Source organism: Suncus etruscus, chromosome 4, assembly GCF_024139225.1.
Source record: "Suncus etruscus isolate mSunEtr1 chromosome 4, mSunEtr1.pri.cur, whole genome shotgun sequence".
In the NCBI taxonomy this organism is placed as follows: domain Eukaryota; kingdom Metazoa; phylum Chordata; class Mammalia; order Eulipotyphla; family Soricidae; genus Suncus; species Suncus etruscus.
The window spans coordinates 75702670-75728298 of NC_064851.1; the positions used below are offsets into that span (position 1 = coordinate 75702670).

Consider the following 25629-nt stretch of genomic DNA (forward strand, 5'->3'; position numbering starts at 1 on the left):
GCGGTTGACTCAGCCACACCATGCTGATGGCTGTGGTCTAGGAGCAAAGTTTGATGCTGAGAAGGACGTGAACTCAGGTCTAACATCTGCAGGCGAGACAGTTGAGCAGCAGGCCGGCCTTCAGGATGACTATGTTGTTTTTCTGTCCATGGTGGCGCTGAGTCAGCATCACTTAATAAACCCTCTTGAGGAGCCTGGATTTCTCTTGTTTAATTATCATCTCAGAGCTTTCTGAGAACTCTTGGAAGAATGGTTCATTCAATTTTACGCCCAGAGCACAGCTGCTCGCTCAAAGTCCTTTTTTCCCTCTTGGTGCTAGCGTCCCCTCTGGCATCACTGGCACTGGCAAGTCACCAGCAGTAGGTAGGCAGCATGTGTTTCTGATGTTTTCTTGTGGGCAACGTCGTTGTGCTGGACCATACAGATTGTGAAGGACTTTAGACACAAAGATCATTTCCTGGTCAAAAAAAAAAAAATCAAAAACAAACCAAAACAAAACAAAACCCTCTTTTGCCTCCCACCCACTCCCATCCTGCCCCCTCCAAAAAAGAGAAAAGATCTTTTAAAGATCAACAGACATATTTTTATGATTGAGTTGAACTTTTGTTTTGCTTTGTCTCTTCCTGTAAACAAATACTCAAATGTCCACTCGTGCTATGACTAAGTTGGTATCATTAGGTTGGGACTGGGTGTGTGGGGACGTGGGGGTGTGTGTCGAGATGTGGGTGTGTGCGCACATGTGTACTTAGAATATTAGAAATGACATTGCAACCTTAGGTTTAAGGAGAGATGAGTTTTAAAACCACCACCTACGTGAGGCAAGCTCCAGGGAAGTGGAGGGGCTTGCGTTTCAGTGATCTAAACAGTAATTGTAATGGGGTGCTCGCTATAAACGGACCCTTTGCATCATTGTTTCTCTGAATTAGAGGATTCCTTGCTGAAGGCACAAGACCATTGAAGGAAGTAAGCATCTGGTTTGTTTTGTAATGAGAAGCAGGAATGCAAGGTCCACGCTCTTAATAATAAACAAACAGGACATTGTATGCCATCATCACAGGATGTCCTTCCTTCAACAGAGCACTGACTGGGGCTGGAGGAAAAGCCGGACAGGGCTCCGAAAGGGCCCCAGTTAATTACTGCCTGTCTGCCTTCCACTTGCAGTCCTGGATTCAAAGTTCTCTTTTTACACTTTGCTTACACTCTCCGAGGAAGTCTGGCTAAGGGCTGCGGGGGGGGGGCGGGGGGGGAGGGGACGCCCGGGCAAGAAAAATCTAATCTGTAGGATTATCATTTTTCCTATTTCCCTATTTACTAAATAGTGGAAAGAGGGAAGTCAACTTGTGCCAAATGTGAAGGTATTTGACTTCGCAGGAGAAACGGAAGCTTTCCAAAGGGGGGCTATGGGGAGGGGGGGGGAAACAGACATATTTCACAGGCAATAATAGCTCGATGAACTTAAGACTGCTCCGTCTAAATCCCTGTAAATCTAAGACGCCCAAATAAAGAAAGAAATGAAATAAAAATCGTCTAAGGTGCTGCGTTTTGGGGGTTTTTTCTTGCATGCGTTTTTCAAGTGCGGATTTCAAGCGTGGGCAAGGGCGCACCAATTTTAGGTAACTCGGAGGCTTTCCTTCCCCCGCCTGGGAATATGCAACCCCCCATACACACACCCCCTGTTCTCCAGAAGCCGCAGCAGGAAGGAGGGCGGTCGGGAGCACTTCGAATACAATGCAGGCCGAGTCCACGCCGAGGTCCCCGCCAGCGCCTTGTCAGGGAAGCGGGAGATTCCGGGGGCAATGTTGCAATTCACAGACGCGCGCAGGAAGCTCCGGGGCTGCGCGCGCCCAGCCTTGGGGAGGGGGAAAGCCCTGGGCTGAGCCGCGCCGAGCCCAGGCGAGCCGCGGCCCCGCTCCGCCGGTCCAGGTGTGGCCACGCCCCCTACCTCGGCAGCTGCGGCGGGGAGGGAGGGGAAAGGAGCGGCGGCGCCCGGGGTTGGAGTCAGCGCAGACTGAAAGTGCCGCGGCCTCGCTCGGCCCTCCAGTGTCGCGGCGAGGCAGCGCAGCGCGCAGCACCTGTCCGCGCCCGGGAGCCGGGAGCCGGGAGCCGGGCGCTTTGGCGGCCGCGCCGCAGCGACGACAGCAGCGCCAGCAGAATAAGCACCAGCAGCAGCTACGCCGGGGAAAGTCTCGCAATGCGGACTGTGTAGAGCCATGAGCCGCACTCCTCTCCGATGTTGGATATTTGCTTGGAAAGACGCGTGGGTACGACCTCGGTAAGGAACTTTTTTTTTTTTTTTTTGCATTTTGAATATTGGATTTCAAAACTTTTTTTTCCTCCCCCCCCCTTTTTTTTGGAGCTCACGTCTATTAGCCCAAAAAAGCAGAAAAGCGTCTGCTTTTAAGGCACCGAGCACTGTCAAGACTATTTGATGATAAGTTTTTTTTCTTCCAATTCATAAATCTCTCCCTTTAGGAATCACGAAACCCTTTCTTTCAGTAGTCCTAGGCGTGATTGGACAATTCATTGAAATTTCATCCGTGGCTCCTCTGCCCAACTAACTAATTGCCTATCTAATATCGCACGGGGGAAACGGATCCGGATTTTGTTGGCTTTTTTTTTTTTTTAGTGTTTTTTTTTTTTTCTTCTGGCTTTTGGACTTGCATGTTTCAAGTCAAGAAAAAATAAAACCCAAGTAAGTTGGTTTAAATCGTGAAAGGGGGGAAGGGACAACTTTCGCATCTGACCTTTTGATGAAAAGATGAAAAAGAGGGGCAGAGAGCATCTTTCTCGGGAAGAAATCGAAGACTCGCCGCTGCCCTGGAAGGATTTTCACGGGGTTGTGTTTACATCCGAAGGAGGAGGACGACGTCTTCCTGGGAAATGATGCCCCAGTGTCCCAACTTTTGGATCAAACGTGACTGTCTGGGGGGTTGGGGGGGGGAATGTTGTTTTACCTTTTTTTTTTTTCTTCCTCCTTTGGGACGCACTTTTTCCAAATTGGGGCGCTGGGTTGGAGTTATGGGAATATTCGTACCAATATACTCAGTGGCTGGGTCGGGAACTTGCCCTCTGGATCTCTCCAAAATTTGTCGTCACTTTAGTTACAGTAAAACTTAGCCCATCAGTGACTTCTGGGAATTGGGACACTTTCAGATTTAAATGGAAAGTGCTATTTGTAGCTGAGGGTTCCGAATGGAATGCTCTTCAGGGAATTCTATTCAACAACTTCACGTTTTGTTTCTGCGCTTCCCCCCCCCCCCCACACACACACACCAATTTGGCATTAGACATCCCCCCCATCAGAAGCAAAAACCGGCGGGAACTGTCGTTTCTTCCACCCCCTCCCATTTTTTTTCTTCCTCTTTTCCTGTGGTCCCAACAGTTTCTGAAGGGCTGCGTGCAGCTCAGTGATGCTGGCAGGATGCGCCCCTTTTCGAAAAGTCCTTGCATGTGAGGATGGAAGCGCACGACAGAGCGAGTGGGGGGCGGCGAGTTGTTTTGAAAGTTGTTTTGCGTCGGGAGCTGGTGGGAAAGTTCAGTCTTCCCCATTTGGAAAATGCAGGCTGGGTTCCGCTCCTGCACCACACGCGCTTTCCATTTTTAGCTTCATTCAGAGCAGACAGACCTCCTTCCTCTTCCTCTCCTTGTTTGTGACACTTTTCTGAGGCAGCTTTTCCACCAGCGCTGAGGGTCTGGTGGCCATGACCCCGGGCGCTCTGAGACCCAGGCCTGAGCGCCCCACAACGCCTTTCTGCTAAGAGGTAAAAAGTCTGGGATTGTTCAGAGATGTGTGCTTTTTTTTTTTCCCTCTCACCCCATGAGGTTGCCAGACTTTAATTTTTTTATTTTTTTTTTAGCTAAGTAGCATTTAAAACCCCTGCTTCTGGAAGACACCTCCTTCTCTGGCTTTCTGGCGCTTACTCAACTGTCCCAAGTACTCCGGGCATCTGCTTTGAAAGTCCTCCGACTCCTTTATTAGTCATCTGCTCTCTCAGAGGGAGCACAGGACAATGGGGATTAAAGGCCTTTCCCTTCCTTCTCTTCCAGGCTGCCCCGAAGTGTAGCTCCAGCATTGTGAGGTCGCAAGCCTTGGCCCAGGGGACCATGAAAATGGACATGGAGGACGCGGATATGACTCTGTGGACAGAGCTTGAGTTTGAAGAGAAGTGTACATACATTGTGAATGACCACCAGTGGGATTCTCACGCTGATGGAGGCACCTCGGTGCAGGCCGAGGCATCCTTACCCAGGAACCTGCTTTTCAAATATTCCACCAACAGCCAAGAGGTGAGTCTCCCTGTTTATGGCTGAACAGAAGGATGCCCTCATCTTCCTCCTTGCTTTGAGGCCTCAGAGATCTGGGAGACTTAAGGATTCTCCAGTCGTGGATTGCTTCATTCACTTCTTCCCTAAATTTCTCCTGTCTTCTTTAGTCAGCCAACCCCAGTGCTTCTCGTAATATTCCCCCAATTTGGGCCACAGTGGCTTGATTGGGGCACAAGTTGATTTGTTTTGGAAAAGTCCACTTGCCGCTTAGAATTATCAGGAGACGCTGAGAAAGCTTATGGCCACTGTACACCCTGGCCCAAGTGCCCTTAATCAGTAAGCCTTTGAAAAGAGAAAATCTTTTCTTATTATTAAAAAAAAAAAAAAGGTTTTCCTGTTTCTTTTGTCTCCTTTTGGTCAGGAGGTGGCTTTACACTTTTTAACGAGCTGACTTTATTAGCTGGGTTTCTAAAATGATTTTAAAAACCTTGATGTGTTTATGAACTGAAGACACGGTATAAAGCGCACAGAGGTTCGTGTAGTGTCCTCTGTCCGATGACTTCAGCGCTAACCACTGTTTATCTGTGCAGCTTCTTTGCTCTGGCTGGACTGGCAGGTCAATTCCTTTTTGGCCTCTGAAGTGGGTACACACTTTGGTATTTCAAAGGGGCTGAAAACCCAAACTTAGAAGGAGCAAAGGAATCGTGTTTACCCTTTTATAGAACTCTTATAGGTAGGCTTGATGTTTAGCTGAGAAATAACCTGTAGAGCCACCTCTGGTTTGGAGACTTCAGCTATTTGAGCTGCTCAGGCTAGTCTGCTGTGGAGATGGAGTTGAGTGGAAGGAATGGCCCTTGAATTAAGACTTTACCATTAACCACAAGCCACTGTCAGTTCTGTGAGTGCCTTGAGAAAGGGGTGAAAAGGAGATCTAAGCTGTAGGAATCTATAACTTAATACAGGATTCATATGACCTAGTAGTTAAATCACTTTCTTACTTTCCCCCAAGAAACAGCATTTGATGGAATCGGGAAGCGTGTTTGGGAAATATTTTATCTCTTTCCTGTTTGTGTGTCTGAGTTCAATGTTTTTTTGGTGAGGGAGAGAGACACAGCTGTCTAAAATTAAATAAGAGTGCCTCTGTTTTGAGTTTCATTAAAGCTCAACCTTTGTGTGTATGTCGGTATTTTTTGTTGTTGTTGGTTTTCTCTGCTGAGACAGGAGAGGCAGATTTTATAAAAAGCAAAATTGAAATAGTAGTTGTGCATGGGTATTACCAAAACATTAACCCTAGAGGTCAGCCTTAATTATACCTCTTCCTGAAAGTAACACTCTGTAGTATAGTCTCTCAACATGTATGGTCCATGGAAATCAATATAGAATTTGTTCGGTATTTAAGGCTTAGTGGTAGCTTTAAAAGGTAATGGTCTCCCCCAACCATCCTTCGTATCAGATTCAACCAAACATTGGTCTACGTCTAGGGTTCATTTGTTCTGTGACCGTCCAGTCTATTTGGATTGAAATACAGATCTCCCTTTGGTGGCTGCTCTTGGCTCTGTTCTTATCTGCAATTCAACTTTGTTGAACTTTTCATATTCCACCGTTTTACTTAAAGTCAAGCTAAATAAGGCCCTGAGTGCTTTCAGATGAAGCTGTGCAAAGTTCAGAGACATTTACCCCAAAGTGTGTAGTGAGACAGGCCCCGAAAGGAGTTCTACTTACTTCCTCAGCCACTGCTGCTGATTGTGCTACACTGGCCCCTCTTGGTGTCACTGTGGTTTTATTTATCGTCTCAACTTACTTCAGACTTGATCCTTTATTAAACATGTATGGTGGTTTCCTTCTGAACTTAGAACTCCCTGTTTCAGTATAGCACCTCCAAAATAAATATAGTGCCTATATTCTTTAAAGAGGGTCTTTTCCAAACTATCCTGGGAGCTCAGATCAGTTTCTCTATTTTCTCATGTTTTATTTCTCTGAAACACTTGAAAAGTAATAGTCTCAGTCCTTAGTCCTACTAAAACCAGGAAACCAATGTAAATGTACTTTAGTGTCTTAGACTTACTATAGAAACTGTGCCTCAGTTTCTGTCTTTACTTTTTTTGAACATTCGGAAGGACAGCTCCCTTCAGTTGGAAAGAGGATTGTGGAATCAAACCACCCGGGAAATAAAAGCTGCAAACCAATTCTAGAATAGAGTCTAGAGTCTATCCTTCAGGATTGATGAAATGTTAGCTGATTCAGAGCTGTGGAAATAGTGTGTGAGGGTGGACAGGAGTGCTTATGCACGTATGGTTTTTTCCCCAACTGATTTAACTTGTCCTCTTAAGTTTTTTTTTTCCTTTCTCATTTAAGAAGCAGGAAATTTTATATTTTGTACTGCTGTCGTGACATACTGGGGAAGTTTTTTTTATACAAGACTATTTTTCATTATGAATTTGTGCTATGTGTCAGCACCGTTTTTTGTTTTTTTTTTTGGTTTAAAACCAAAACATACTATTTCTGGTTGTGACCCTCGTTTTTAGGTTGGATTTAGTACTATTCCACACTTTTAATGAGCCTGCTCTGACTTCCTATTTCCAGAACTCAAACCAAATATATACATACTAGTAAAACAAATTTAAAACATTTTTAACAGATAGGTTATTCTTGGGAGGGGATTTCCCCTTGTATCTAGAAATAATATTAATATTTGAACACAGATCAATTTAAATGTTTGTAGTAAAATTAGTGGCTTGTACTGAAATTTCAAAGGTACTTTGGCCCTATGGGTCTGACCTGCCAGAATCATGGGTTGATAAACATCAAATAGATAATGGGGACTCCTTCGGTGTCCTTTTTAATTGAAGTGCATTATTAACTCAAGCCATCCGAAACAAGTATCTCTCCACAACGTGCAATTCCCTCTTCTTCACACTGCCTTTTATTTAGGAGACAGTATACTGAGGCATTACCATGTTTCCTTTAATATAAAGATAATTAAGGAGGAAACTTTCTAAAAACATCTCCATTCACTCCACCCCTTAAAAAAAAATGACATGATTTACAGGCTAAAAGACTTGGACTCCTTTAAAAGTTCTAGTCATCTCAATGCAAATGTCCTTATATTCAAAATAGGACTTTAAACCAGTGAGTCATTTTTTTTTTTATGGTGGGATTCAGGGAGGGAAGAGCCAGCTGGTAATTAAAATGATCTTAATGTGATTTGGCGTGAGGATGTGCACATCTCATTCACTCCTAAATACTGCTCAAAACCCCCTGTTTGGGGACTGTTTGGTCCTTCGAAGTAGGAATTGACTTAAAAGAAAAAGTATGGGGGGAGGGGGGAAAAAAGTATCTATTTTGCCAGATTTTCATTGAGATCCCCACTCACCCATCCTCAAAGTTGTGATTTTTTTTTTTTGGGGGGGAGACCTGTTTTGGCCTGGGAGCCCTGAACATCTGCATATGCTACAGAACTGATGCCATTGATGCTGATCAACCCAGGAGTCTGTTCTGTATCTCATGCATAGTGTGGATAAGCAGGCCAGAGATTCTAGGCCAGTATCCTGCGGCTTACGTGTGGCACACAACAGCCTGTCCTTCATGGAAATTCTTTAGGACCCTGGTCAGTTCCAATGAAGGTTCCTTCCTGAGCTAGGTGCACACATTGTTAGTGAGGTTTGTTCCACAGTGAGATTAAAGGCCATACCACACCACATTTCTCGGCATCATGTGTTTGTTCCAATGATAGAATGTGGTCAGCTAAGATTCATGTCTAGACCTTTTTTAGGGCTAGAGGAAGAGCTAGGACTTGGTCTTTAATATTGCTTTAAAAACACTTTGTTCCTGAGGCCGGAACGATAGCACCAAAATAGAACATTGGCCTTGCACACAGCTGACCCTGAGCCTGCCAGGAGTGATTTCTGAGAGCAGATCTAGGAGTAATCCCTGAGTATTGCTGGGTGTGCTCCCTCCAAAAAATCACTGGTTCTTCCCTCCAATCTTCCAGTTGGCAAAATCTGATAGTTGTGGTTCTAATGCCTTCTTGCTTTCAAAGTATTTACTGTATATTAGAAGGTAGGCCTGAGAATGGATATAGATATGTAGGTGGCAGGATTTCTTCCAACAACGGTATTCTACAATTTTATGTTTCTATCCTGTGTGTGTGTGTGTGTATGTATGTATGTATGTATGTATGTATGTATGTATATATTGGCAGGATTTCTTCCAACAACGGTATTCTACAATTTTATGTTTCTATCCTGTGTGTGTGTGTGTGTGTATGTGTGTGTGTATGTATGTATGTATGTATGTATGTATGTATGTATATATATTGGTTTTTGGGCCACACCCGGCAGTGCTCAGGGTTTACTCCTGGCTATGTGTTCAGAAATAGCTCCTGGCAGGCACGGGGGACCATATGGGACACCAGGATTCGAACCAACCACCTTAGGTCCTGGATCTTCTGCTTGCAAGGCAAACACCACTGTGCTATTTCTCCGGCCCCTCCTGTGTGTATATTTATGTGCACTCTAGCTCTGTGTATATTAAGATCTTTAAATGTTAGGGTTCTGTTTCACTCTTACTGAAGATCTGATATTAAGATTGTGATTTGTTTAAGGGATTTTGAAAGTTTCCATAGATCTCTGTTCCATCAAAGATCCTCTCTGCTTTCCTTATGTCTTTCCTCTGAATATCACTTACCAGAAGGACAAAGGGGCATGGGGTTGATTGTGTATTCCCTAAATTAGTTAGTACTTTCAAGATTTTTCTGGGTTTCTTTTGCCCAGAAGAAAACCCTGTCTGTTGTCTTAGTGTAAGAGTGATAGCATCAAGCCATTGGTTAACAGAATGACAATTCTGAAGAAAAACTCTGACCTCAATGTAATGCTACCTGTTGGTAATCAAGCTCTGACTCCTAAGACACTGTCTGCAGGAGACTATAATTTAAAACAAAGTTGATGAACCAGTTGAGTGCCTTTCTTAAAATTACTGCTTTAAAGTGGATATGTTGAAAATATCAACTACTAATTATTGGCTCACCAACAAATGACATTATTTGTTTTTCCTGCTTGTCATTTTAATATTATAGAATAATCACTCAAATATGAATGCCGAATGGTTTGCGTGTCATAGAACTCAGTCCGTGAATTTTTCAAATTAATTAGGTTTAATAGTGTATCATAAACAATGAGCCTCTGAATCAGTATGTATAATTAAGCTGTAGTATATATTTTTATCTGAATACTGCTGACAGGATCCTGTGCCCTATAGCAGCTACACTGCTAACAAAGATAAATAACAATGAACTGCAGTGGAAAGGGCAGATAGATGTAAATGAAGGCAGGGGCAGAGAAGAAAATGAAATGAACATCTGCTTTTTTCAGCTCTTCTATAGATTCTAAAGGACCCAAAATAACACTGGCTTAGAACGTGGTTTCAAGTTGTGTTAGGTTTAGGACATTTTTTTTCTCTCTTTCCATTCTGGGTATGCTTAAATATAGAATACCCGATTTTAAAAAATCACTGATTAAGAAATCTACTTGAACTGTCACAAACACGTAGATGTGCTTGTTCTATATTGATTTCAACAAAGATCCACATTTTCTTGATATTAAATTGAGCTACCCATATGTATACTATACATTATATACACTGACATGTTAAAATGACAGTATTGCCAAAATCTTAGGTGCCACCATGAGCTGTTACTAATTTTTAATTTAGGGGCTACTATTTCCGGCACACACTTACACGGGCATCACTAATGATAATAGAATAATAGCTAAGTAAAATAAAATAAATATCATATTTACCTCCTCTCAGTAATAATCTGTAGCCCCTTTTAACATGAAGAAAATAAAAATGAGAAAAATGTGTAAATCAAAACCAAAACAAAACTTAACTGTAAATTGAAGAGAACTACTTACATAGGAGATCTTTTGAATAGTGATGAATTGCTTCCTGATTTGCGGTTGGTGTTTTTTTTTTTTTTTTATCTTCATCCCTCCCACCTTAAAGAAATTTACAGTCAAGGAGGAACTGGCATAGTTAACATGTTTCTTTAGCAAAGCAGGCCCTACAAAGTAGTGATACATCCGTCTGAGAAGGTCATTTCCTTGGATCTCAGAACCCACAGCTCTATTCTATAAAATTCCATTTCAAAGGAAGATGTAGAACATGATTGAGTAAAAGATGGTAAAGAATGACGTTTCTTGAAAAACTTCCATTATAAAGAACTTAAAACCTATGGTGAGAATACAAACAAAAAAGAACTTATCTGAAATGAAAAATGTGTCTGATGCGTTTGGTTTCTGGTTCCTGGGGCCTTGTGGCACAACCAAAGAGTATTATTTTAGTTTCTGAGGTTAAAATGATTCTCTTTACCTCAAACACTCTATGTTTATGGTTTGAGAAGGAAAAATAGAAAAATAGGAGTAGACTCGAAATGATAGAATTTTCATTTAAATCTGTATGAATAGAATGATTATTCTGTTCTTGCATAAAAAGACACAACATAAGGGATTCTCAATTACTGTATAATAATTCTCTAGATTTGGGGGCTTGTGCAAGTGTTTGTTTATGATCTATCTCAGAATTAAAAAGAATGGTCTTGTTTCAGATGAAACTTATTTTTAATTATGCAGCACCAGGGCTTCCTGCTCTCCATAAATAATTTTGGTTATATTACCGCTTGATAATTCATTTAAATGTAAATGATGTTAATTTTTTGCCATCAAAGTAATTGTTTCATATGGTTGACCCTCTTTAGGTTATTGGAGTAGTGAGTAAGGAGTACATACCAAAAGGAACACGTTTTGGGCCTCTAATAGGTGAAATCTACACCACTGATACAGTTCCTAAGAACACCAGCAGGAAATATTTTTGGCGGGTAAGTAAGGAAAATTTTCCAGACTCCTTTTGGACCTGTATTGGGCTCAACCACAAGTTATCTGGGTTCCCTAGGCCCCGGGATACATACAGGGGACCAAGTATGATGAAACTGGCTATGTGTTTGAACCTGGAAACACAGCCTATAGATAGGTAGTAGAGATGGAGATATGAACTATATATGAATCAATCTTTGTAATTAATTGGAGTTTTGTAGTAAAGGAAATAGTTTGCTACTTTGTGTTTTAAGGGTAACTTCGTTTGCATATCTCTGCAAGGAAGTAATAATGAATCACCACATTTTAGATTTCCACCCCTTGTTTTCTTGCTGAGTTCACTCACAAATGAATTAATCAAAAGAAATGATATTGGGGCTGGAGAGGTGGCGCAAGAAGTAAGGCATCTACCTTGCAATCGCTAGCCTAGGACGACCGTGGTTTGAAGCACACCTCCCCCCTTCCCCTGCATCTCATATGGTCCCCCCAAGTCGGGCAATTTCTGAGCACATAGCCAGTGATAACCCCTGAGCATCAAACATGTGTGGCCCAGAAAAAACACACACACAAAAAAAAAGAAAAAAGAAATGATATTATGGAAGGATGAGTAGAAGTTAGTGTTGGAGGAATGGAGATGAAAAATGGAAGCTATTCTAACTAGTCCTGATCTAAATGCATCGGCAATATGAAAACTACTGGATTTGACAATACATAGATTGTCCCATAAATAAGAAAAATGCTTCTCATCATCCAGGAAGATAACAAAAATTGAATTATGCTTTACTTTCGCCAGCACACAAATCTTCTGGGTCAAAAGTGTAAAGAATATGTTCTAATGGTAGGGAATAGTTGAAGCAATAGAGTAAATGCAGAGCATGCTTGAAGCCCTGAGTTCAGTTTTTCCATCCTTTCCCTCCCCAACTCTGCAGCCCTTTTGTTTTAAAAAATAAAAACAACAAAGAAAAAACCCTTTTATTTGTTTCTCCATAAAAATGAGATGGTTTTTTTTTTTACCATTTTCTAAGCTATAAAGAGATCAATAATTGTCCACAAACATTTGTATATTTAAAAGGCAAAAGATTTATGCGATCTGAAGAGAAACCAGAGTTAAACATTTGTATATTTAAAATCTTGATTTAAAAATTATTCATTCTTGGGGCCGGAGAGAGAGCATGGAAGTAAGACATTTGCCTTGCATGCAGAAGGACAGTGGTTTGAATCCCTCATCCCCTGGTCCCCTGAGCCTGCCAGGAGCGATTTCTGAGCATAGAACCAGGAGTAACCCAAGCACTGCTGGGTGTGACCCAAAAAACCAAAAAAAAAAAGAAAGAATTATTCATTCTTAATTTATATTTGCTTCATAACTTACAATGGACAAAACTTGGTAATTCATAGTTTGCGTTACCAATAATTTTAGAAGAGGGAGTGTATCGATATCAAAGAGTATGTGTATATATGAAATAGATCCAGATAGTCTCATTAACATGGTCATTTTTATTTTTTGTTATTTTTCTTTTTGTTTCTTGGTTTTGGGGGGGAGGCCACAATCTATGATGTTCAGGGATTGAACCTGGGTTGCACCCTACTTTCTGTACTATCTCTCCACTGTTTATATATATTTTTTTAAATTTTGTTTTTGGGCCATACCTGGTGACACTTGGGGTTATTCCTAGCTCTGCGTTCAGAAATCCTGGCAGGTTCAGGGGGTCTTATGGGACGCTGCATATCAAAACTGGGTTAGCCATGTGCAAGGCAAGCACCGTACCTGCTGTGCTGCTGTTCTGGTCCTAAATTATTTCTTACATGGTTTCAGGGATCAAATCCAGAGCCTCACATACAGAGCAGGTATGCTGCCAAGCTGCATTCGCAGTCACTTAGTAATTTCTTTTTTTAATAAAGAAACCTAAGGACATCCTCTCAGTTCCATTCCTCCCGTTCATTCAAGATTTACTCTTAATTGAATTACTTTTTTGGATGGGTCTTACTAGACCATTTCATTTCCATATGAAAAGGTTATTACAGGAGAACATGTTGCACACAGTCAAAAAGCATCCTGATTTTTGCTGGCAGAAATATTAACATTGGTTGTGAAGGCAGTTTAATGCAAATTACACATTGAAAGGAGAGAAGGGATGTGTAAATTGAGAAATCAGTGACATTTCTTGTAACTGTGCTGATGAGTCAGCACATTTTTAATCTTCGTGATAATGCATGGAAATGTCGCGAGGTGGCAGGGCGCAGTGTTCATTGGACGTAGGCATTATTTCATTTGCTCATGGGAATGTGTGTCTTATGCGTGTGACTTCATGGCATGGACATTTCTGTTTCTAAATGAGGCTACAGTCTGGAAAGCTGCGTGGAATCAGCATACCCTTAGCTTTAGAAAGCAGTTTCCGCCCTATGAACAGTGCAGTGAGCATCGATGGCACCCCATGTTCCTGGAAGTTTGCACATCAGAGTAAACAAACTTGAAAACCCCTCTTGATAGCAGAATTCAACCAGCCTTGTTCCATTTTCTCTTAACAAAACACACCGCAAAAGCTCTCACAAGCTGCTTTGATGAAGCCACATGTATTTCCCCCTTCACAATTTACAGGAAGTTACTCTTAAAGAAAGTGATTCTGGTGTTTACTGCCTGTGTTAAAGGGACAGAGTTCCTTTTTGCCTCTGATAAAGCTTGTGTGAACTATAGAAATACCTTGCAAGCTGACAGGTCAGCATATGGCTGTGAACCAAGCTATAGTAACTTGCTGTTCAGTCAGGGCTAAAATAGCCTTCTGCGGACCGTAGACCCTGCAACTTGGAGGCTCCCTATTGCAGATACACCGGTATTGATTATAGGTGTGTAAGATTTCTTGTCTGAAGAAAAGGGGTACTTTAAGACAGGAGAAGGATCAGGAATTGGTAAGGTAGTATCAGTAAGTGTGTTAAGTTTTTACTCTTTTCACAGTCTGCCTTTTATCTGAATGATGTGCGTACACTGGTGGCTGTGTTTTTATTACTACTGAATTCTTCATTGAGCTTTTACCTTTAGAGAACTGGGATAGCTTCTTCCTAGTCTTTTTCCAAAAACACATGCCTATGGCTCTCTGAATGATGTTTTAGACAAGCTCCTCACAGATAAGAGGGTTCCCTCTCCCCTCCTTTTTAACGTGAAGGAAAAGAGCAAGGCTAGACATGTTTTATCAAGAAGGAAAAGTGACTTCTCAGTAGACAGTAAAATTCTGACTTCTGTCCCTGCGTTCACTTTGTTATGGCAGGTAAAGTTCACCTTTGTCCCACCCACTGTTTCCACAAAAAGACTGGGTTCCAAGTATTCATATGATCTAGTTAGAGTGACTTTTAGGACTTGGAGGATTGGGGGTGGAGGATGTTTGCATAGTTTTAAAAGCCTTGGGCGGGGGTGTAGGAAATGGCAAGTACAGAGGCCATAGAAAAAGTTGAGACTCAGTTTGACGCATTTAGTTGGCTTGGTCTTCTACCAGTGACTCAAAGCATTCAAGTCAGCAAAATCAGAACTGAAGTTTAGCATTCTTCGTTTGCCACTCACTGGCAGTGCAGTGAGACTAAGGCAGCACTTCATGTGAGATTTTGTGTTTCATGCTATGCTACACCCCCCACCCCCAACTCCAAGGTGAAAAGAATGTGAAATAGAAAGAGTAACTGACAATTAGGGGAAGAGAATTGGGTCTTTTTTTTTTTTATGTTTGTTGATTCAAGGCTCCCATCAATTATAAATGAGTTCCATTCTTTTTCTTCTAACTGGGTAACTGGAGGCTAGAAATCCCAGAAGGTCTGGAATTTGTACATCTTCTTGGAGGTGCTGGGAAAGCTTTACATTGCTTGGGGACGGACTTTTTTTTTTTTTTTACACATCTGTCTTCTCTTTGGACAGATCTATTCCAGAGGGGAGCTCCACCACTTCATCGATGGCTTTAATGAGGAGAAAAGCAACTGGATGCGCTATGTGAATCCTGCACACTCTGCCCGGGAGCAAAACCTGGCTGCATGTCAGAACGGGATGAACATCTACTTCTACACCATTAAGCCCATCCCTGCCAACCAGGAGCTTCTTGTGTGGTATTGTCGGGACTTTGCAGAAAGGCTTCACTATCCTTATCCTGGAGAGCTGACAATGATGAATCTCAGTAAGTGGATTAAAGAACAACAACAATAACAAAAAATGCCAGTAATGTCAGTTCTGCCCCTATGAGCTAATAACATGTTGTTTAATTATATGGCTTCATCTGTTGGGCCAAGTATGTGACTTAAAACTAGGGACTAGGAAAGGGGAGAAAAGTTAGTCCTATTTCTTTTTTTTGGAATAGAATCATTTTTAAAAGTATTGAGCATGCCTTTGAGTAGATTGTTCAGAAAGGTACAGGAAGATAGAGATATATTCATTTCTAGAGAGGATTAGAATTGGCTCTGATGTGCCAGATATGCCAGGCCTGGTACCTCTGACTTGCTTAAAATGTGTATTGGTATATTTGGGGCATTTGGCCAAGTTTGGGACTGATGTGAAACATTATCAGATTATTTCTAGAAAAACAAAGCTACGAATTTTCAAATATTCGAAAGGAACAACTGAAAAGATAAAAAGATTTCTTTTCCTTCCTTATGGTAAAAACCTATCTGATCTCCTGATCAGTATTACTGTAGTAGCCACCTATCACTTTATCTTAACAAATTCTCAGTTCCTTACATCTATAAGCTTTTACTTTTTGGGGTTGTCTTTGGTTTTGACTTTGGGCCACACCCAGTGGTGCTGGGGGCTTACTTCTGTCTCAGCTCAGATCACTCCTGATGGGCTCAAGGGACTATATGGATTTTGCCAGGGATTGAGCAGGTATTAAAATTCTCCTTTTGGTTTAAAACTTTCTGTATATAGGTTGTAATATGGTTGTAGCTTTTTCTTTTGATAAAATTTCAGATCTGAGAAGTTGTTAGGGTCTTGTAAGAATTTCTAGATACCCACCCTTTATTCAACTTCACTAATCATTGATGGCTAATCCATTTGCTTTGTTTGAGAGTTAAATGTAGTTTAAATTCACATTTTTCCTTTTGAGATTATATGGGATAAATGGTAACCCTATCATAAATTAAAATTTTGATCTGAACTTTAATTTAGAGGCAGTTACCAAAACACAACTACATTTCCTTGTTTGGCAAAATCCAGCTCTAGTTATTTGATGCTGCTCATTTTCCAGTGATCTCAAGACTGTACTTGTGTTCTGGAAATTTAAGAATATATAAGCTTAAGGAACCCCATTTCTGGTCCTTCAGGAAGAAATCTTGGAATATTTAGGAACAAATTGACCTTCATTGTGAGCAATATGAGTACAATTGGTGACCCAAAGGTTGTAATTTGCCTTCCTTTTCTGCAATCCAAAAGACCTCTGTCCTTTCTAAGTCCAGATATCCTGGAGATCCGTTCCAGTTTCATTGTTTCAGCCTCTGCCTGCAGGACTTTTTGAACAGGGCCTGTGAAAAAGTTTCTATTCCTGCAAGACATCTCACGGAAAATGTGCTCATTCTTCTAATTTAGTCAGCATAGCAAGTTACTCCCTCCAGAATCTCTTATTCCTTAATCTCAATTAGTTTATGGGCTATGGGGAAAACTTTTGATATTCAAACAAAATATAGTAACCTTACTTGACATGATCCCTCTCCATGAGTTTTGCATTAACCATTCCAGAACTTTTTCATTTTTATTTTTATTTTTTTTAGTTCAGAAGTGACTTTTATGTGCCTTGTGAATTGATGTCTTGATTGCCTCAAATGTTTCTTTTAAATGTTGCAAACTCTTTTCCGAAATGGGCACATTTTCTGATTAGTCTTTCACCGTCCAGTATTAAGTGTGAAGGATGAGAATGAATAACCAGCCATTTTAAGCCAAGACTCCTGCTGCTGTTGTGAAACTAGTTGTCTTAGGTGTGGTGACTGATGATTGAGACTCTGATCAGGAAATTTTCCACTATTTCATCAGTCCTAATAGGTAGATGGTGTCTTTAAATGAGTCGTGTTGGGTTTCCATGCTTCAAGCATAATAGAGATCTGTGTTGGAATCAGAGTGTGGATTTCCGGTGGCATTGGTGGCTTAATGAGTAGTTTTGAGAAGAGATGACAGGGAAAAAATATAAAAAAAAATGAGTAGTTATAAATTACAAATATGGGGCCGGAGCGATAGCACACAGTAGGCCATTTGCCTTGCACACAGCTGACCTAGGACAGACCTTGGTTCAATACCCGTCCCATATGGTCCCCCAAAGCCAGGGCCGATTTCTGAGCACATAGCCAGGAGTAACCCCTGAGCCTCACCAGGTGTGACCAAAGGAAAAAAAATAGAAATTACAAATATGCATTATTTTAATAAAACAAAAGGAAGAAGAAGTAATAAGATCCTCTCCAACCTACCCCAAGTTTTGTTGGTCTCTTCCCCTCCCCCATGTATTTTACAAATCCATCTAGAAAACAGTTGACCAAGTTACAGACTTCTAAATGTTAATCTGCTTTCTCAGTTTCAGTTGAAAACAGACTTTGTTTTGCCTACTGCAGAACTTCTAGGTTCTTTCTTGTAGTCTTTGGGGGTTCTTATTATAGATCGAAAATGTGAGTCGGCATAATTAAGCCATTCAAAGCCTTCAGAAGCAGTTCACTCTTGAAATGACTCCGTCCGCCTACAGCCATTTAAGATTTAAGAACAAAAACAGATCTTGATTTTCTTTTTCATGTTAACTCAAGCTGCTGCTGAGTGGGAGAGTCAGAAATGACACTAACTCCACTGATTACTCAGCTGCTGAAGGATGATTTTTTTTTGAAATGGACTTTCATAGGACTACATAATTTACAACTTAGAAGGCGGCAGTGTGGGGTAGCTAATGTCTGTGGATGTTGCTTTTGGAGTAAGATAAGCATTTATTTTGTGAAGACATAGCAAGAGCAAACAGTGTGGATAGGTTACATGCCAGGCACCGCTTTTGTACATAGAGAATACAAATTCCAACTTTCTGTTTGTGTTTCTTGTCATCAGCTTGGTTTCAGTTCAGTGATTGTATTATTGAGGTTCTTGATAAGAGCTCCTAAGTCTGGTGTCACGTTAGGAATAGAGGCATATTTTTCTGCAGGCTTGAATCTGTCGAAAAGAACCAAAACACCACTGTAAAAGTCATGAGACTTAGATAATTTGCCACAGAAAATTATAGAAAGTGGTGACAGTGAAGACTCCCCCTTTTTTGGAGCGGGTCTTCATTGAGATGTGGTATCTATCTTGTGAATTAGGTGCAGGATCTGTGTGGATCCTCCAAATCATTCCTTTTCCGCCTTTCTGTGTCTGAGATGCTCTGCCTTACAACCTCCCAAGTGAGTTGACCATTTCAGCTTTAAAAAACAAAAGTGACAATTTGAACTTCCTGCCTGCTGGGCCTCATTGAAAGACTGATATTGGTCTGATAAGGGGGTATTTATTTTGGTTTAGTGACTTCAGAAATCCCTCTCCCTCCACAAGCTTTCCATCACTGGCCGCATCAGCATCTTCCCTGATAGCTGCTTCTTGGCAGTGTTTATTCTGGAGCTGCTGGCTCACCCGGGAGTTACTGATAACACCTCTCCAGAGATAACATTCTCTTGAGGGCTGCTCCTGGCATCAGATCCCTCAAGCCTGTCAACGGAGAGAATGCATTTAAAGAGTTGAGAATATGGAGTTCCGCAGAGTGCATTTCTAAACCTATCAGATAACAAGGCCTGGGGTGCTTTCTCATTTAAATCTGACAGGGGCTTTTGATGACAAATGAGACTTAAAAAAAAAAAAACAAAAAAAAAACCCTGGCTCCAGCATCATCTCCAAACTGCCCTAGGAGCTTAAAGCCAGGCACTCTAGGGCCTCTTGAACTATCAGCACAAACCTCCTGTTCCTGATCCTTGCTTTAAGGGCAAGTGTTAAGTGGGTCCCACACACCTGCCCTGCCCACAGTGTTGCTTTGATTCCTTGGGCAGCTGAGCTGGAGATGGGAGCTTTTTCTGAAGGACACTCCTGCTTTGGTTCAGTAGAGGGGCCCAGCTAGCTAGCTAGCCACGTCACCAGCATCATGAGCTGTCTTCTCTCGAGCCTGTTGCCCTTCCATGCCAGGCCATCTTCTGGTTGCAAGGCTTTCATCTCCACTGCCTGATTGCTTTGGTGCTCTAAGTAACTGAACTGGCTCGGGAGGTATCTGTTGTGGGTTGTTGTATCACACCTCTTGATTTCAGGGTAATGCGACAGGGAGCCTGGTCAGATGGGGCAGAAAGCCTGAGTGAAATTACTGTGGTCAGCAAATCAAGGAGCAGGGGTGGCACCCGCCATGCTCACCTGTCCAGTAGGCCTTGTCTGTTTGAACAGGGCAACAAATGCAGGCGGCAATGCATGACTACTTAGGGCTTGAAATGAGGAAATGAAATGAGCCTTTTATTTTTGTTTTATTTGGGACCACACCTGGTGGAACTCAGTGGACTGGATGTGCCACTTGACTGTGCTCAAAGGACTAGATGTGGTGTCAGGGATGAAACCTGGGTCAGCTGCAAGCCCCTTACCTGCTGCTGCACTATTCCCAACCTCTTGAAATGATTAAATCTTTCACCTCTTATTCAGAGGATGTGTTGATTTCTTTTTTTCTCCTAACTTAGTTAACATTACAATGCTTTTGAATAACCTGATGCCCCTTCTAATTTTTTTCTTCGCTGTTTCTTTTTGTGGGGATAGAGGCCATTCCCAGCAACACTGAGTGAGGAGCTACTCAAAGCTCTCTGGTCTGGTGTTATTCGTGGAAGTGCTTGTGTTTGTAGTACCAGGAGGTTAAACCCAGGCCTCTTGCATAAGCATGTTTTCAGTTCCTTGAGCTGTCTCGGCCCTGCACCCCATTTTCACGGAATCTCCTCAGTTCTCACCAGCATAGTCCTTCTCTAGCATAAAGCTTCTACCAGTGGAAGTTATATCATGCAGCTCTTCCTAGCTGAATGAGTGCTGCCACGGTGCTTATTTGCTGCCTCCTTGCGCGAGGGGTTTTGAGTGGTCTGAAACCATGAGGAGCCCAGATATTGTGTCAGGTTTTCTCCAGAAAGTGACCGCTGTGGCAGTTTTACAAAGTTGTCTCCTTCCCTCCATATGACTCTTCTCCTTTTCTTCTTCCCTTCAGCACAAACTCAGAACAATCCAAAGCTGCAGAGTATGGAGAAGAACGACCTTTGCCCCAAGACCCTGCCCAAGAGAGAGCATAGTGTGAAAGAGATCCTCAAGCTGGACTCGTACCCAAACAAAGGAAAGGACCTGTACCATTCCAACATTTCACCCCTCACTTCAGAAAAGGACGCTGATGACTTCAGGAAAAATGGAAGCCCCGAAATGCCCTTCTACCCTCGGGTGGTTTACCCCATCAGACCCCCTCTCTCAGAAGACTTTCTGAAAGCTTCTCTGGCCTACAGCATGGAGAGGCCCACCTACATCCCCCATTCACCTATTCCATCCTCCACCACACCAAGTCCCTCTGCCAGAAGTAGCCCTGACCAAAGCTTCAGAAGCTCCAGTCCTCATAGCAGCCCGGGGAACAATGTGTCACCCCTGGCTCCGGGCCCTCATGAACCCCGGGACTCGTACACCTACTTGAATGGGCCCTATGGCACCGAAGGCTTGAGCTCCTATCCAGGCTATCCGCCTACCCCTCACCTGCCCCCTGCCTTCCTCCCCTCCTATACCCCTCACTACCCCAAGTTCCTATTGCCCTCCTACAGTATGAATTGTAACAGCCTCAGCTCCATGGGCAACATCAACAGCCTCAACAACTTCAGCCTCTTCCCACGGCTCTACCCCGTCTACAGCAACCTCCTCGGCGGGGGCAGCCTGCCTCACCCCATGCTCGCTCCAACCACTCTCCCCAACTCGCTACCTTCTGATGGGGCCCGGAGATTGCTCCAGCCTGAGCATCCTCGGGAAGTAATTGTCCCAGCACCCCACAGTGCCTTCTCCCTCCCTGGGGCGGCTGCTGCTCCCAGCATGAAGGACAAGGGGGGTAGCCCCACCAGTGGGTCTCCCACTGCGGGCACAGCGGCCACCTCTGAACACGTGGTGCAACCCAAAGCTACCTCAGCAGCCCCAAGCAGCGATGAGGCCATGAATCTCATCAAGAACAAGAGGAACGTGACCGGCTACAAGACTCTGCCCTACCCACTAAAGAAGCAGAATGGCAAGATCAAGTATGAATGCAATGTGTGTGCCAAGACCTTCGGCCAGCTCTCAAATCTAAAGGTGAGACTCAAAAGCTCAAGCTAATCAATAGGTGCCAAGGCCTGGCAGTCTTTTTTATTGTTTTTTTTTGGGGGGGGGGTCATACCTGGTGGCGCTAAGGGGTAAAGTTACCTTGGCTCTGAGCTCAGAAATCGCTCTTGGCTCAGGGGACCATATGGGATGCCAGGAATCAAACCTGGGTCCGTCCTGGGTCAGCCGCATGCAAGCCCTACCACTGAGCTACCACTCTGGTCCTAGGGTAGTCATTTTTGTATCAAGCCTCCCCTGTAGATGCTTGGGGACTATGCAGTCAAGGATTGAACCATGTCTTCTCATAGGCAAATAAGGCATTCAGCCTCACTGAGCTGTCTGTCTCTAGCCCTGCCTTGGTCTGTTCGGGTAGGGTTCAGTTCCAGTAGGCAGAAATGCCTTCCTGGGACCAAGGCTGTGGTTCAGTAGTGAAGGCTGAGGTGCTTTGCCCATTTCAGCTCTGAGTTGGCCTGCTGGAAGCAGAAAATGTGAGGGAGAACTGCCATCTTCATGGGCTGACACCCAGCCGAGGGCACTTGCTTTGGGCTGAACTGCCTTTGTCACTTCCAACAAAAGTAATGTGACTTCAGACAAATTACTTCCCTGCACCTGGCTTGTTTGAGAGAGCAAAAACCAGAGGGTCAGAAGCTCAATTTAAAGCCCCAGTTAAGCTGGTTTGTTTTGTTCCTTTCACACAAACAATATCAAGCATTCTAAAAATGCCAGGGCTTAGTTATGTTCAAGGTTTCCTCTTCATGCTTTCCTTTTTTTTTTTTTGTGGTGGGGGGACATGTGGATAGGAAACACTACACCTGGTGTTCTTGGGCTTCTTATATTTCTGATTCTGTGCTCTGGGGGTTACTCCCAGTGGTGTTGGGGAGACCATTTGCAGTGCCCTGAGTACTTCTTCCCTTGATACTTTACTCTTTTTTTCTGGTTTATTTTTGTTGTTAGTTCTTGGGGTTGGGGTAGTGCCCAGTGTTCAGGGTCTCTCTCCCAGCTTTGATGATTTTGGAAACTCATTCCTGGAAGAGCTTGATTGAGTACTGGTCACTAATTCTGGGCAGAGCATCGTCTCAGACCATTGGGACATCTCTCCAGCCCTTGATCCCTTAACGGTGTCAACATCATCAGTAGCCTGGTATTATGAGCAGAAAGGTTGGTTCTTTGGCCATCTGAGACCCGAGCTAACACATGTGGTTTCTTCTTCCCAGGTCCACCTCAGAGTTCACAGCGGAGAACGGCCTTTTAAATGTCAGACCTGCAACAAGGGATTCACTCAGCTGGCCCACCTGCAGAAACACTACCTGGTACACACGGGAGAGAAGCCACATGAATGCCAGGTGGGCAGGATTTTTGGGTAGAACTAATGACTCCTTAGTAGAAAAGACCCTCCTAGGTCAACCCTTTGTTCCTACGAGCCCCAACTCAAGTGCCACCATCCCACAGGCTGACTGCTCTGCTACTACTTTGGAGCAGAGACCCTGGCACTGCAGCTTCCAGAGGGTGGGAAAGAGGTTGGGGAAGTAAACACCATCTAGTGAGCCCAGGTCGCCTGGCTGGTTTAAAGCCATGGCAGAGGTAGGAGACACCGTTTGGGAGGTCATCCGGTGCCGCCCACGGGCCACCTGGTCACCTTCCATCTCCTCCCCGCAGGTTTGCCACAAACGCTTCAGCAGCACCAGCAATCTTAAGACCCACCTGCGCCTACACTCGGGCGAGAAGCCCTACCAGTGCAAGGTCTGCCCTGCCAAGTTCACCCAGTTCGTGCACCTGAAGCTCCACAAGCGCCTGCATACCCGGGAGCGGCCCCACAAGTGCATGCACTGCCACAAGAGCTACATCCATCTCTGCAGCCTCCAGGTTCACCTGAAGGGGAACTGTCCAGCTGCCCCTGCCCCAGCGTTGACGCTAGAGGACCTGAGCCGCATCAACGAGGAGATCGAGAAGTTTGACATCAGTGATAACGCTGATCGGCTGGAGGATGTGGACGACAATGTTGACGTGATCTCAGTGGTGGAGAAGGAAATCTTGGCTGTGGTCCGGAAGGAGAAGGAAGAAACGGGCCTGAAAGTGTCTTTGCAGAGAAACCTGGGCACCGGACTTCTCTCCGGGTGCAGTCTCTATGAATCCTCGGACCCCTCCCTCATCAAGTTGCCTCACAGCAACCCACTACCTCTTCTACCTGTAAAGGTCAAACAAGAAACAGTTGAACCGATGGATCCTTAAGATTTTCAGAAGACTCAAATATTGTGTTTTGTTTCATAGCTTATGACTTGGCAAGCCAGGTAATGTGGCTTGTACATAATTCCAGTTTTGCAGAGCTCTCGTGGCTTCCCTTTACTTCGCTGGAATTAAAGAAGGAACTCCAAAGTTACTGAAATCTCAGGGCATACATAAGGCAAAGACAATATACATACATATTTTATATATATATATACATACACACTTATTTACACCCAATCTATATATTTGAACCTGTGTATTTGGAATATTTTGTGTGGATATGTTTGCATAGCCTTCCCATTAGTAAGACTATTGCCTAGACATAATTATTTTTCAGTGGTAATCCTTCATAATTTATTATACAATTTATCATTCAGAAAGCAATAATTAAAGAGTTTACAATGACTGGGAAAATTCCTTTCTAATTTGAGTATAAATGTTATATATATATATATATTGTCTTGTGGCCATTCTTTGTAGATAATTTCTGCACATCTGTTTTCATATCTACAATGTTAGTATTATTTAGTAAACAAGTACAATTATTTCAGTTGATTTCCCTCTATAATAATGTTTTTAAAATGAGGTTTTGGTTTTGCCAAAGTCAGACAATTGATGTGTTCATCTTGGACTCATATCATTTGAACAGAATGCGTAATAACTTGGGGGTATGTGTGCAGAATTACCCAATAATAACTTATGTAGAAGATACAAGAAAATTGTGATTATTTTTGTAGATAGTTCAATTCCCACACCTCTCCCAGTCCCAATTTACCAGAAAGAAGACAAAAACATTGCCATTTGTCTTCCTCCTCCCAAAACAGGGCCGCCCCCAAAAAAGTTGTGTGATATTTGCATCCCATTGTATTATCTGAAAATGTGAAGAAGAAATGTCATGTTTGAAGCCACTCCAAATGTTGCCTTAAGCACTGGTGGCTTTGTGTGTTTGAGATTTAAGGGCATGAGTCCGCATGTTGTTTTTGTTGTTGGTTTTTTTGTTGTTGTTTTGTCCAAATTGCACAAAAAAATGGTGCTCTGCCAGGAAGGATTTGAAGTAGATGAGGCTCAGGCTACTCTTGAGCAGCAAATAAGTGAAAAAACGGGTATTCTTAGTGTCTTTGGGTAAAAGCGGGTAATGAACATTCCTATCCCCAACACATCAATTGTATTTTTTTTTGTAAAACTCAAGATTTTTCTCAGTATTTGTGTTTTTACATTTTGTGGTTAACTTAATGGAAGATGAAAGGGCATTACAAAGTTGTTCAACAATTACCTCATTGAGTGTCCAGTTGTGCAGGAATTGGTGTCATATGGGATGATTTGCTACTCTTGCGGAGAAACCAAGGATGCTCCAGGAAGGTAGATGTGCCATTCTATCTTCTACTCTGATAAGCCCAAAGATTACGTGTCAGCATTCAAGGTGTAGCAAAAGTGTATATTTATAAGTCTATTTATACCACTATACCATGTGTATATATATTTATAACCACTTAAGTTGTGAGCCAAACCATGTAAAAGAACCTGCTTTTCCTAAAGCAAGAAAATAAAAACACATCTTTTCTGAAATTGCTCAGTACTTCCTGACCTCACACTGACACCTAGCTATTGTAAATGACCCCAAACTCTTGGTAAGGTAGGAGGCATAAGCAGGGAGAAAGATCATTATTTTAAACGGCTAAGAACAAGGGCTTTAATTTTGTTAGGCCACATAATTACGTGGTCATGCCAAATCACAAAAACAAAACTTCCAATACGACTTTCTGCTCCCCATAACTTATTTCTCTCTCTCTTCCTCCGTCCTAAGTAATTGATCAAAAGTGATTGCTGGTCAAAGTGGTTCTGAGTCCACAGTGTGTCCTGACAACCAATATCAAACTGCAGAAAAGAACTGTGGGATAATCCAGGGAAGCCTAAGAGCCTTACTAATGTGTTCCTATAAACGGTAAAACATCAGTGTTACACAAGCTCCTTAATTGCAGCAAA

The 25629-nt window shown here is 42.8% G+C and overlaps 1 protein-coding gene across 1 annotated transcript; it reads left to right on the forward strand.

Annotated features, from left to right (window-relative positions):
- The first annotated feature begins 2230 nt into the window (after positions 1 to 2230).
- Positions 2231 to 23649, forward strand: PRDM1 (PR/SET domain 1). Its single transcript, XM_049771172.1, has 7 exons — positions 2231 to 2272; positions 4048 to 4287; positions 11021 to 11140; positions 15031 to 15283; positions 20306 to 21411; positions 22635 to 22763; positions 23077 to 23649. Exons 1-7 carry the CDS (start codon positions 2231 to 2233, stop codon positions 23647 to 23649), a joined length of 2463 nt encoding a protein of 820 aa, XP_049627129.1.
- The last annotated feature ends 1980 nt before the right edge of the window (positions 23650 to 25629 follow it).